The sequence below is a fragment of the Triticum aestivum genome, chromosome 1D (assembly GCF_018294505.1).
Source record: "Triticum aestivum cultivar Chinese Spring chromosome 1D, IWGSC CS RefSeq v2.1, whole genome shotgun sequence".
Taxonomy (NCBI): Eukaryota; Viridiplantae; Streptophyta; class Magnoliopsida; order Poales; family Poaceae; genus Triticum; species Triticum aestivum.
Genome location: NC_057796.1, coordinates 399205276 through 399218975, shown reverse-complemented (window position 1 = coordinate 399218975; position 13700 = coordinate 399205276). Strand labels below are relative to the sequence as shown.

The following is a 13700-nucleotide window of genomic DNA, read 5'->3' as shown; positions in this document are numbered from 1 at the left end:
GTCGCGGTGTGTCCGGTAGCGCCTATAATAAAGCCTTTTTAGCGCGGCACGGCACGGGGAGCCGTGATTAGCAGATGCCGGTGGTAGTGCGCGAGTAACTGCGCCGGTCAGCCGGGGATGAAAAGATCGTCGGATGGGGCGGGTGGGGGCACCGGGCCGGGCCGGCCACTGCTACGGTTGTGTACGCCGTACGACATGCTCACGCCCACGGGAGGAAGATCCGTGTGTATCGCGCCGTTTAGCATTTCACCGTGATCAGTCAATCTGAACTGGCGTAGTAAAACAGTAGTTCTGCCTGTGATTATTATTTTTTTTGCGCGGGAGTTCTGCCTGTGATGTCAACGTGACGTTTTACGGGCCAGTTAACGATGCGCAGCGCCTGACGGCTGCAGGTCGATGGATTATTTTTAGATGGATTCCGTGATAATATAAAGGTGCACGCCGGCCGCCGCTAATGTAAATGATGAGATCCACCGTTTGAACAGCCCGCGGCACGCGCGCTCTCGTGAGAGGGACGTGTCATGCACGCCGTTGCTCTCTCCTGTGTCCGCGTGCTTACGCCCAACTTATAATCCGAAAGTCGAGTGCTGCTATGAGGCCCGGACCCTGACGGTGGGGCCCACCGCGCCTCTAAAAGCCGAGGCCCCACCCGACAGACAACGCCACATGATTGAGAGAAGGGGCCAGAGGCCGGGTTCTTGGGATCTAGTGCCATGCATATGTTTACAGTACATGCAATGTCGGTGGCAGGCTCGGGCTCTGTGGATTTGGCGGTTTCCACTATCGTTTTGCAGGTTAATCATGTGATTTGAGCGCTAACCTCTTCCTTTCTCCCATCCTTGGTATAGTATAAGAGCGAAACAACGGTATACTGTACCGTACTAGTAAAAAGTAAGAACCACGTAGTGGCCTAGTTTATACAGTGCACCAGTATTACTATATCCTACCTGATTTGGAGCCCGGTTTATATATCGTCCCTAACGAACACCCACTCTAAACTCGGTTAAGTACTTCCTCCGATTCAAATTAATTGGTGCAGCTTCTATACAATGCTCATTTTACATTATATAGACGCTGCGTTGATTAATTTGTGTCAGAGAAAGTAGTATGAATTTAAGTCAGTTATTCGCTCACTCGGACCAATGCCTAAACTCCGAGCTTGTGCTTCCCATGTAGTGATGTAGATTTCGAGACGGTCGGAATAGAGAAACTACCCTCTGCAGTACAGAGAGGCGTGCCGTGGAATCATGGCAAATGAAAAGCAGATCTACTCACCATTCGATGTACGGACGGTGCAGTTACATAGTTCTACAGTCCTCGCACGCTGCTATATGCGTCCCTGTAATTTTTCTGTCGCCCGGGGAGCACTCGTGTTTACCGCGGGCCTGTCTTGTCTTGTGCCTTGGATATGGGGCCCATGGATCGTGCCGAATGCAGCAGCATCCAACGCGGAAAAAATTTCGAGGCCAGAAATGGGCTGCCGGAAAACGGGTCGGGCCTATATCGTATGCACGTAATCAAGCCTAGCAAACCACGTGCGCGCCCACATTTTGACCGCACCACATATTTCGGGATTTTCTCAAAAAAAATAAAATCGGGAAGTTCTAAAAAAAGGCGAAAACAAGCAAATTGCACAAACCACCAACTATTGGTGTCAATTTTGCACTTTTTAAGGAGGATGACCCCCGGCCTCTGCATCTGGGCGATGCATACGGCCACTTTATTAATTATTCTCACAAGACCTTACAAAAAATACAACAGTAGGACTAAAGCCGCCGTCTAAGCAACAGACTGTCGCTACACCTATCCAGTTGATGAAGGGGCGCAGATAGCCTGGGCCTAATACCAAACAGACATCGCAGCCAAACCTAACATCTAAGGCCTGGGGTCCCATCCAAGACGCCTGCCGGGCATGGGTCTCACCGGTCCGGCGTGCACTCAGAGGCCGCCGCCGCCAACTGCCACCGCTCCATCTTCAGAACTGTACTGATGCATCAACCTTGCTCGGTCCAGCTATCGTCGACGCCACCACGGCGCCTAACGACACCTCCTCCCTGCACGCAATCAGCTAAGCACGTCGCGGTCGCCACTGATACACCTCAGCACCATGCTGCCAAGTACCACCAGCCGACACAGCTTGAAGTCTTTGAAAAATCTGTCGTGCGTAGCACCTGCCGACCAGGCATGACAAAGCGTAGCACCTGTCTGTCAGGCATGACTTGACATCTCCACCAAAGCTCCGTGCAAGATGAAGCCGCTCCACCTCCAGCCTCTCTGAACGGGAGCACCCCAGGAAGACACGGCGAAGAGTTGAGCACCACAATCACCACGAGAGCCGGACCAGCCGACCGCCATGGCGAAGCGACACCACTAAAGAGAGAACCGCCGCCATCAGGAACGCCAAGAACGCACTGCAGCTGTCCCACCTCTCGGCGGACCCAAAGCGGCGCCTTCAAGAAGGTGACGGAGCCGGGCACCGCCGCCGCCCAACCAAAGTTGTGGGTTTTCACCCGGGTGCAGGGGGAGGACGAGGGGGGGAGTTGGATCTCGAAGCCGCCTTCAAGAAGGAAACAGCGCCCGGAGCGCCGCCGGCGTCGTGGCCGCCGCAGCCGGCCAAGAAATTACTCTGATCCAGAGCTCGCAACCCCACATCCACGCAGTCAGCCGCCGGATCCGGCAGGACTGACGAAGAGGAAGCAGCAGCACAGGGGCGCCGTCTTCAGATCTGGCGAAGGAGAGCAGCAGGGGATCCCTCCAACGCGGTTTTGTTGTACAAAACACCACATATTGGTGCCATTCGTTGCAAATAAGTCTAATCCAGTGTTTAGATACATTATGTGATTTTTTACGGGTGGGTTCCCACCCATAAGTGCATGCGTGGCGGCACATCGGTCAAACCGAGGACCTCCAATTGCGGTTTTAATTAGCTCATTCAAAAAATTGCAGCTAATTGGAGGTAACTCAAACATGTATCCAGTATTATTCTTGAAAAATGCAGCTCATTCGGACCAAAGGTTTGGAAGATATTGAGAGTTTTAGTTGTTTAATTCAAATTTTGGTTCAAAATTCAACATTTAAAAAAACTATAAATAGTAAACCATAAATGTATTCGACGTTGATCTGGGAAAAATCTCAACTCATTTGCAGTAGAAGTTTGGAAGATATTGAGAGTTCTAGTTGTTTAATTCAAAATTTGGTTCAAAATTCAACATTCAAAAAAACTATAAATAGCAAGCCATAAATGTATCCGATGTTGATCTGGGAAAATCTCAACTCATTTGCAGTAGAAGTTTGGGAGATATTGAGAGTTTTAGTTGTTTAATTCAAACTTTGGTTCAAAATTCATCTTCTTCAGAAAATACTATAAACATAGTAAAACATAAATGTATGCAACATTGATCTGGGAAAATCTCAACTCATTTGGAGTAGAAGTTTGGAAAATATTGTCAATTTTAGTTCGCTCTTTAGTTTTTTTGTTTGAAATTTTAAGATTTATAGAAAAAAGTAAAAACATTTCAGTAAACTGTACATGTACTTGATACTAATCTGAGAAAATTTCGTCTCAGTTGGACCGAAGGTTTTGGAGATATTGATGTATTAGTTGAACCACTAATGTTACGGGTTTTCTTCGCCACGGTTGCACTTACTGGTGGGACCCACACGTAGAAAATCACATCAATGTTAGACCTATCTGAAATGAATGGCACCAATATAGGATGTTCTATGCAACAAACTCGTAAGGAAGGTGTTCTGTGCAAAATTGATACCATTGATGGTTTATGCAATTTCCTCTTAGGGAAAACCTTAGACGTAGAGGTCGGGGATCAACCTCCTTTTCAAAATATATGTGAACCATAAGAATAGACTGTGCACACACAAAAATGTCACCTTTTAGCACAAGTTCTTGTGGGTCCTTTTTTTTTTACACAGTACATATACACGCGCATACACTCATCCCTATAAACGCACACACGCACACCCTTATGAGCACGTCCGAAAGACTGAGCCGGTATATCATCTTGAAATTTACGAAGTCACCGTAGGCACCTCGTCGTCGACGGAAACGTCTCCTCCCACTGAATGCGCATCGCCAGAAATCCTGAAATAAATTCAGAAATAAATACGAGAACAGGGACTTGAACCCTGATGGGCTGAAGATATCATGGTCCCTCTAACTATCCAACCACAGGTTGGTTCGTCCATTGTTATGTAACATGTTCAGTTTTTTCGAGAAAAAAAACAAATGTAGCATGCTCAACCAAGTTTTCAGAAACGAATTTTTGTTAGAAAAGACCACCTGCGCTTTCGTATTGGCAGAAAAAACCACCTTCAGACCATATTGACAGAAAAGACCATGTCCGCTGTGGCGGCAGGTGTGGCAGCCAACATGTGGCACCTGCCGCCGTGGTGTGAGGCGGCCGGACCTGCCGCCACAGGGTGAGGCGGCACCTCCGACGTAACAGGTTTTCCAGCCGCTCGGCGTATTTTAACGGAATGGGTGGCACTGCGCGATGCGACAGCAGGCGGTAGATACACGATATTTGAGGGCTGCGCGTGCGATGGTTTATCTCAAGGTTGTTTATCCATCCAAAACAAAACAGCCGTAAGTCGTCAGCTCACACCTTGTAACACACCAGAAAGTCAGACACAGCAGCCGGAATATTTTAATCAGGATCTGCATGGCTGAGAGTGCTAGTGTTGTGATTAGAAAGTCTGATTAACAGCACATCTATTAATACGATCGACACATGCATGTACTAATTTGATTAACAAGAATGATGTCGATCGATCACGTCTAACACTGCTGCCCGCTGTCGTGTGGCGCAGCATCTGCGCCGGCTGCCGCCATAAGGCGTGGCGGCAGGCTCCACGTAGCCTGGCTGCGAGGCCCACAAGCCCACCGTTCCGTTCAAATAAGCCACGCGGGAGGAAAACCTGTTATGCCGGACCTGCCGCCTCAGCCCATGGCGGCCAGTCCGCCAGGTGTCGGCTGCCGCACCTGCCGCGACGATGGACATGGTCTTTTTTATCAATATGGTCTGAAGGCGGTCCTTTTTGTTAATACGATAGCTCAGGTGGTCTTTTCTGACAAAAATTCTTCAGAAACGAGAGATGAAATAAAAATATAAAATCGAATGGGCTCTCAAACGAGGTGCAAGTTGCATACCGTGATGGCACTTGTGCCGTCAGGCCCGTCATTCGCCGAAACAGTCAAATGTTCCAGCGATCAATTTACCCCGCGTGTGCTGTAAAGCATGTGTTTGTCAACGACTACGCGGTACGCACGTGCATGGGAGAGAGAAGAGCACAGCGAGATCCGAAATGCGATGGATGGTCAAAGCTCAAGATCATCCGAGAGGCAGAAATTCTGCGTCTGTATCTCTGTTTCTTAACACGTGAAACTTTGTCCGCGCGCGGATAATTATGAAGTTCTGCTGTAGATGCGTAGTACCCCTCCGTTCCTAAATATAAGCCTTTGAAGAGATTTCACTATGGACCATATACGGAGCAAAATGAGTGAATCTATACTCTAAAATGCATCTAGTATGTGGTCCATATATAATGAAATCTCTACAAAGACTTATATTTAGGAACGGAGGGAGTATATTCAAGATGATTGACGTGACACATGCGTGATTACTTTAGACGAAAATATAACAAAAATGGTTAGTAGGAACGGAGTAAGATCCGTTCTCGCGGCCGCCGCCGGCAAGCATGCGTGGATGTCCTCCGGTTCAACGGTTTGTCAGCAGATTGATCACGTACAACTTGAATTTGTGGGAGCGAGTGAGTTCGCAGGACCGTGCAAATGGGGCGTGGCCTCGAGCTTTCGCTCGATCGCTGTCCGCTGAGGTGCTCTTCCAGTTCTAGTGGTGCAGAGATGGAGGGTTAATTTGCTGATGTTTTCCGGATGATGTCGAGGGTTTCGTGCCCGCCTAGCTCTGTCGAGTCGAGCGTGCATGCATGTTTCAGCACGTTCCTGCAGTAGTAGTATTTGCCAGGCGGACTAGTTCATGCATGCGTGTGGCGCGACTATGTCAAAGCAAAAACCTTTCAGAGGGAAAACAGGACGACCGTTTTATTGGTGGCCTTTATCAACTTCTTCTTCTGAGCCAAATGAGGGTATACTCGTATTCCTATAGGCTATAGCTCGTGTGTGCAGAGCTGAACTGCTGGAACTGAACCCTTCAGTAGAACGCATGGTGGGCTGGAGTGAGAAGAGAAGCAGCAGGACGGGTGTGGCGCTGGTCGTTTGCCTTCTGCCGAAGCCGCCTTACAATGCTGCAGACTGTAGTTGTACCATGTATGAGTCTGGGCTGTCTGGTCCCATGTTATTGGATGGTGGCAGCCGGTCAAGACTTGTTTTATTTTGAGAGATGTTACTGTGCTGACATTCCGGGCATGGTGGCAATTTTAGTTGTCATGAAGATGACAAATTTAGTTAACAAGCACGATAAATCCTGGCAAAAAATAAAATAAAATAAGCTGAACTGATTTGGCAAGCTTGCCAACTAAACTTGCCATCCAAGAATTACACAAATTGCCATAAAAATCGTTTGCAATTGCCATGTCTTCGAGTGAAATGTTCGTTGTTTATGAGTGTTCTTTATTTTTCAACCTATGTAGTATGCACCGGCGGAGCTTCAGCCAGGCTCAATGGGCCATGGCCCGCCCATTGCTGGAGCAGTATTTTTACGAAGATTAGCCCACAACGCTGACCTACATGCAGAGCAGGAACACATCAGCCTCACTAAAGCATTCGTTCGGTTGGTCCTTTGATAAGAGCACTCAACGGAGGAGCTCAAAGTCCGGCATCGCACATCAGCCGTCGGCTGCCACGACGTTCGCCACCATGGTCGAATGTCATGACTTATTTTGTGCTCTCTAGCCCGTCCAACTTTTCTTTTGTAGCTCCGCCACTGGTATTATGTAGAACATGGTTTGGTTAATGAAATTTGAGGGACTCCCTTCTTTGATAAAGAAAAAAAAAGATACGCATCACTATATAGAGCTAGGAAGCGATTATGCCTTTTGTCTTCCTCAAAGTGGGCTCATGGTTCTAGTTTCCGCCAAGCGGAAGTGTCCGGTATCTTCTTTCATCCTCACCACTCCACCTACACCGTCGGCCGCTCACCAAGCGAGATCCACCACTAAGTCACAATTCTACTACGCCCCTATAAGGCTATAAGGACTTCATGAAGACCCTCATTGCCCATCGGCCCCCTAGTGTCACCCCATTGTAGATCTCCTTCCTCACTCGTTGTTGATCATACCCCTCCATATTTTTCCACCTTTCCTTCGGTCCTTCGTCCCCACGATCACGTAAATGACTTCTCCCTGCTCATAATTCCAAAAGTTTGCCCGCTAAGCATATTTTTTGAATAAAGATATAAAGAGAATCTTAGTATGATTAATACAAAGGAAAACAAAAGCCAAGTACAATGGACAAATGACTAGACACAAAAAGACTAGTAAAAAATAAAACTACATTGAAAATCATACTAGCCTTCTTCTTCCTTCAATTATACGCCTCCCGTCCGAAATTGAAAAGTGCATTGAACCAACAATAAAGGAAAGGGACACCCGCAAATGCCCTCACTATACCACTCGGCCCTTGAGGCTGCAGTAGTCTCTCGCACCTTGAGACGACTTTAATAAATCGCTAAAGCAGCATCTTGGAGCATCACCCCTTGTAGTACAAGCCTGCAACCCATACCACCAGTTCATAGGGTTGGAGAAACCGGATCATGTCACAAAACAACAAGGAAGAAGATATTGAAGTCGCCACACCAATAACCAGTCAATGGCTCTCCTTGAAAGACACATCAACTGCCAAGATCTGAAGGGAATCAACATGTATGGAACATAACTCCCACATGCCCTTCGAGCACTAGATCGTACATCGGCGTGGTAGGGAGAGACCTTATTCCAACACGTCATCATCATCACCACCTTGTCGGTGCGCTAGGGAAAAACTAAAGAAAAGAAAATGAGACAAGCGGGTCCCCACTCCTCTTTTCGTCGACGAGGCCATCATCCATGGACAATGAGGGCGGGGGTGAGGTGGCATGTAGGGAAGCTGTGGTGGTGGCTAGGGTTGGGAGTCCTGGGCTGGTGCTGGATGGAACCATTCGTTGCCTACTAAAATTTGCCATGGTCTTCATCAACAATGTCCTTGCAAAGGGTGTAATTCTTTGAAGGATAAATGTACTATGGTTCTTCTCATGTTGTGGAGATGTCTTATTGGGTTATCCTTGGTGCATTCAACACTCGTGACCGTCCAACCTTTTTGGATGGACGACTCGAGAGGGTTTCTGAAATCTATGAAGGCAGCCAAGTTTGTGCATGTGTATGGGTGTCAGTTTCGCTCCTTCGATTCGATCTTAGTTTTTATTGAAGCCTTGGTAGTATTTCATATTGCAAAGATTGATAGCATAGAGGAGATTTCAGAGAAATTTCATTGTAGTTCTTACTTATAAGAGTTACTTTATAATTTTTTGGAAATCCTATTTTGGGTGGTTGCTAGATGTGCCCGTCATGGAACGTGGGATGGCTAGAATTCCGGAGTTGAGAAACCCAATGATCCCTTTGATGTAGCTGGATTTTGTTCCACAAGTCGATGTCCTTCCTTAGGTCGAGGAACACGGATGTGCGAGTGTAGGGTACATCATCTCGTGTGAGAACCAGCGCCCAAAGCCAAGTTTCCTGGACGTGGGCAACTTCATCGCCAATGTATCTTCATCCCGGATCGGTCGCTGGAATGGTTTCATCAAGTCTTAGTTCAAGTTACCCCCTCCCAGTCTTGGGCAGCAATATGAATATTTTTTGTTGGACGAGGAAAAAAATAGTTCTTTGCCCTCCACTCCTCCCTAGATATTTGTATTTTAGCACCCTCCACCCCCTGCGCGTGCGGAGGTTCTAGTGTGCAACCCATTCGTACCGTCCCTAATAACATGGGATTTCAAATGGGTACATGAATTTGAAAAAAATCAGGAAATGTGAATCCATTTCAGGTATATATGTCTAACCATGCATGTTGTCCATGAATTACATCCTCTCCCTTTTACGTTGCATAGTAGTCTCCTTAAGAGAGGCTGTTGGCCAACAATTACACTATTAACATGTACCTTATGTGACCTAAAATTGACACCATTAGATTTATGGTCTAAAGTACTTTTAGTATGTTATGATATTTTTATGGCAAAAGCTACATAATAATAGGGTAGTTCTTTGTCAAAGTCTTGTCATAGCGAGACCAGACGTTCATTGTAAAAAAAGAAAAGGAAGTACACATAATGATATAAATTAAATATGCAGAAAGATATTATTAGAAACTTCTCTCGTAAGCAGATAGTGGGTAGTAATTCGACATGTGATCGGGCAATCAACGTAGGATCTAAGCAATGCAATATGGAGGGTCATAGTGGAGAGTATCATATATGCCCTCTCCTTTTGGTTTATTATGCTCATCTTACAAATCACATCAACCAAGGACGACCTAATTAAGTTCTAGAAAACGTATTACTGTGGCACACGTGGCCCTTTCATTCCATGCATCAGTATTCCACACTAAGAACCACAATTCGACATAATTTAATATATGCATTGTTATATTTGCACATGCCAAAGACAATGAGCCTTACAACTAGGAGGTTTTCGAATTTTTAGATGGACCTTATAGATATGAATTGTTGAACAAGTCAATGGTGGACAATGAGCTTAAACCTATGGTCATTTTTCGAAATGCACCGACAATTCTCACATCTCCAGTTTGCGGATGATTCACTATTAATTTTTTGAGCTAGTGCTGAGCATGCAACCATTGTAAAGGGTGTTCTGAACACTTATGGGACTACGATGGGACAATTGTTAAATCCGTCAAAGTGCTCCATCTTTTTTCTAGAAATTATACTGTCACGATCTCGAAGGAGGTAAAGAATATTCTGGAGATTTCTCAGGGAGTTTTTGACCCAATGTACCTTGGGTTGTCTGTGTCAGGAGGCAGAATGCATAAGGGAAGGTTTCAAACTATGCAATCCATGCTTAGCAAGATGCTGACTGGACTGAAGCGAAAGCTATATGTCATCGACTTGTAAGGAGATTCTTATTAAATTAGTGGCTCAGGCGATTCCTACTATGTTATGAGTGTTTTCAAGCTTCCTTATCCAGTATGTGATGATAAAAACATAATGATGCATCCGTACTGGCGGGGTGTAGAAAAGGGAAGAAGAGATGTTGGCTAAGAAGGCCTGGCGGCCGGTTACTTGGTAAGCCAAAGAATCTTTGTGCATGGTTATTAAAAGTGAGGTACTTCCTGAGTGGTAATATTTTTGACACGGTTTTCACAGGGAATGCCTCTGCTATCTTGAAAGGAATTGAACACGACCTTGTTCTTTTGAAGAAAAGCCTTACGTGGAGGATGGGAAACCACACTTCTATACAGACTTGGTGGGACCCTTGGATACCTAGAGGACCGCCGTTCCGGACTATTACCCTGAAGTGGAATTGTCGACTGAATAGAGTGTCAAATTTTCTGGATGACAATGGAGTTTGGGATGCAAACTTATTAAATGCTCACTTTTACCTTGTTGGTGTGTTGGCTATATGACAGATCCATACGTCACCAAGGCAACATGAGGACTCCTTGCTTGGCAATTGGGCCCAAGAGAATGTGTCTCTGTCTGCAGTGCATATAAGTTCGTTATGGAGGAATAATAACTATCTAATGCGTCGACATCTTCTAGTTCTGGCCCGGATGGCAATTGAAAAGTTTGGAACGTGATTTGGCAAGCTTCAGTGCCTCATTGTATGCGAGTCATAGCTTGGAAGGCTGTCACCGGGACTCTAGCCACTTCTGTGTGCATGCGCCGCCGGCATCTTGCTCGGCGTGGTACGTGTCGGATATGTGATAAATAAAGAGGAAGACAACTTCCATGAGTTAATAGCATGTGATAATGTTATGTCTTTGGGATAGTATGGCGGAGATTTGGTCGATACCGATAATAAAGTGGATTATTGGCACAGACGAGGCATGGTTATCTTATCTGCTATCCCTCCATCCATCTGACGTGCGAGACATGATTATTATGCTCATATGGAGAATTTGGCACCTCCATAATGAATCGACTCATGGTAAGGATCGTAAGCATCAAATTCTTGTGTAGTTATTTAAGCTCGATATGTAATGCTCAACTTCTCTCCAAAGAACAAATTATCAAAGGGAAGAGTCCGGTGGATGTTCCTGTCCAGTTTCAGGTGAAGGATCAGACGCCAAAAATTCCTTTGGAGCCTCCACCAGCAAATTGGCTCGCCTTGTCGGTGATCTTTCTCCCCAGAGGAGGGTTCGACTAGTGCTGGAATGATACTAAGAGACCACTAGTGGAGTTGTTATGTTTGCAGCTTGTCATCTACTCTTCTTCTGCAACAACGCTCTTAAAGCGGAGATTAAGGTGCTCATGATCGGTATGTCACTTGCCCTTCAATGGTCGTCGTTACCGATCCTGGTGCAATCAGATTCTATGTGTGCCATCTCTGCTATGAAGGATGCTTCGCTTGACAAATCGCCTTTCGCTCGGCTAGTTATGAAAATCAAGCATTTTATGTTAGAGACGGAGTTTAAACATGTTAAGATAGCTAGATAACAAATCAGGGTTTGACATATTGTCTCTCTAACCATGCTCGTATAACACGTACGTAGCACCGCTTGTTGATTGCAACGTGGTCCTCCTTTCATTTATGACCTTGTGTTAGCGGATTGTAACTCTGTTGCTATGGAATAAAACTCTCTTTTACTCGAGTCAGTTTGTCTTTACTCCCACTCCAGTTTACTATAGTTACCTCATTCGTGTTCTCCGAGATGTTCGAGGCACGATTTCTCATCGCCTGTTCTTTTCTCGCTTCAATTTCTTACAGCTTAAGGTCTATTCGGATGCTACATGGGCTAGCGATCCCTCAAATCGCTGTTCACTTTCTGCTTACAGTGTTTTTTTATCGTTCTCTTGTTGCCTGGAAGATGAAGAAACATACTGCAATTCGTGCAGAACGCGAGCTACGACTCTTTTGACGCGTCGTGCGTTTGTATACACACAAGCATTGATTGGCACGCTCCCCCGTCGGCACGTGCCAGCGTGTCATTCCCCGCAAGTGGGCAAGGAAAAAGGTGTGCGAGTAGTTTGGATCGCAAGTGACCACCGAGGAGTCAAGAGCTCCTCCTGCATATAAAACGCGCCATCGGATCTCTCCACTTCTCGGATCGTCCGCGCTCCACACTCTCCCACGCAGCGACCAACACCCTCCCCCATTCCATTCCGTCCGCCCACCACACCACCTACCCAGAGACCATACCATCACCATGAGAGGGCGAGAGACGCCCCCCAAGGCTCGCAGCGGCGCGGCGACCCCGAGCTGCCCGCAGAGCCCGCTCCGCATCACGCACGACGGCGAGTTCTACGCGCGGCTGCTCACCAGGGAGAGCTCCCTCGCCAACCCCTCCTTCCGCTACTACGGCGCCGGCCCCGCCGCCGTGCCCTTCGGCTGGGAGTCCCAGCCGGGCACGCCCAAGGACGCCACCTCCTGCTGCAGGAAGGCGCTCCCCGCCGTCCCGGCCATCACCCCGCCGCCGTCCTACCACGCGCGGGCCGCCACCGCGTCGTCGTACGGCGACAGCGGCAGGCTGCAGGGCCGCAGGAGCAAGGGCGCCCCCGCCGGCGACAGGAGCTGCAAGTGCTGCTGCGGCGGCTACAGGAGGCTCAAGTGGGTCAAGATCGGCTTCATCGCCGCCGTGTTCCGCCGGATCGCGCTCGGCAGGTCCCGGGTGTCCTCGTCCGCGGCGTCGGTGCAGTCGTCCTCGTCGTCCACCCGCTGGCTCTTCTCCGGCGGCTCGAGCAGCTGCCTGGACGAAGCCGGCGCCCACCACTACCAGTACTACGAGGCGCCGGCCATGACGGGGATGCTCTGCCTCGGGGTCCGGCCGAGCCCGTGGATGGTGAAGTTCTGCGGCGGCCGGAGGGAACCCGTCTGGGTGCAGGGCGGGCCGTAGGCCGGGCAGGCCTCCTCTCGCCGTCCGGTCGCCGTCATGCACGTCGTTCCGTTCCACTCCCAGTCCATGCAGCGGTCGGGCTGGGCCACCATAATTAAAGTTGTCTACCATCTATACGACTTGAAGTTGATCGATCGTTCCATTGGTTCCTGCCTCGATCCGGTGTCTGTTCCTGCGTCTGATAGCTCTAGTGATCCAGCATAAGTGCATGGTTCGTTTTGGTCGTTTAGCGTTGGCGTGTTGCTGTGGCCGCTGCCGGCCGGGCACACGACACGGGCATGTCGCCATTTTACCTTTGGAACGTTTTGTTGCTGTTGTCTAGTGGGCGTGGCTGTGGACTGTGGAGAAATGGAATGCTTGTTGTCGATCGCGACTAGATCCGACAGTTTCACGTGTCTCGAGACTCGGAGCCTCACCGTCTGGAACTAATCCCACGTTTGGATCTCCGCTTGCATTTTGTTTGGGTGCGCATGACGATTGAGCACGTTACCATGTTTGGGAGTTGCCTGAAATTTTTGTCGGTGCGAGGGTGCTAACATTGACGGTGGACTAATTATGCACAGCTCACAGATACTGATTCTTTCTCGTTCAGCAGCTGCGTAGCGGACCAATACAGTAACTTCTCCAAATGTTTGAAATTCTAGGATCGACCAAATACAGT

At 47.9% G+C, this 13700-nt stretch overlaps 1 protein-coding gene across 1 annotated transcript; it reads left to right on the top strand.

Moving 5' to 3' along the window:
• The first annotated feature begins 12259 nt into the window (after positions 1-12259).
• LOC123171054 (uncharacterized) lies at positions 12260-13457 on the top strand. The gene has a single exon (XM_044588721.1). It carries the CDS (start codon positions 12353-12355, stop codon positions 13037-13039), a length of 687 nt encoding a protein of 228 aa, XP_044444656.1. The 5' UTR covers positions 12260-12352; the 3' UTR covers positions 13040-13457.
• The last annotated feature ends 243 nt before the right edge of the window (positions 13458-13700 follow it).

Bases quoted from the DNA above. Each gene is read 5' to 3' on its own strand.
- LOC123171054 (XM_044588721.1), top strand. From the start codon at position 12,353: ATGAGAGGGCGAGAGACGCCCCCCAAGGCTCGCAGCGGCGCGGCGACC.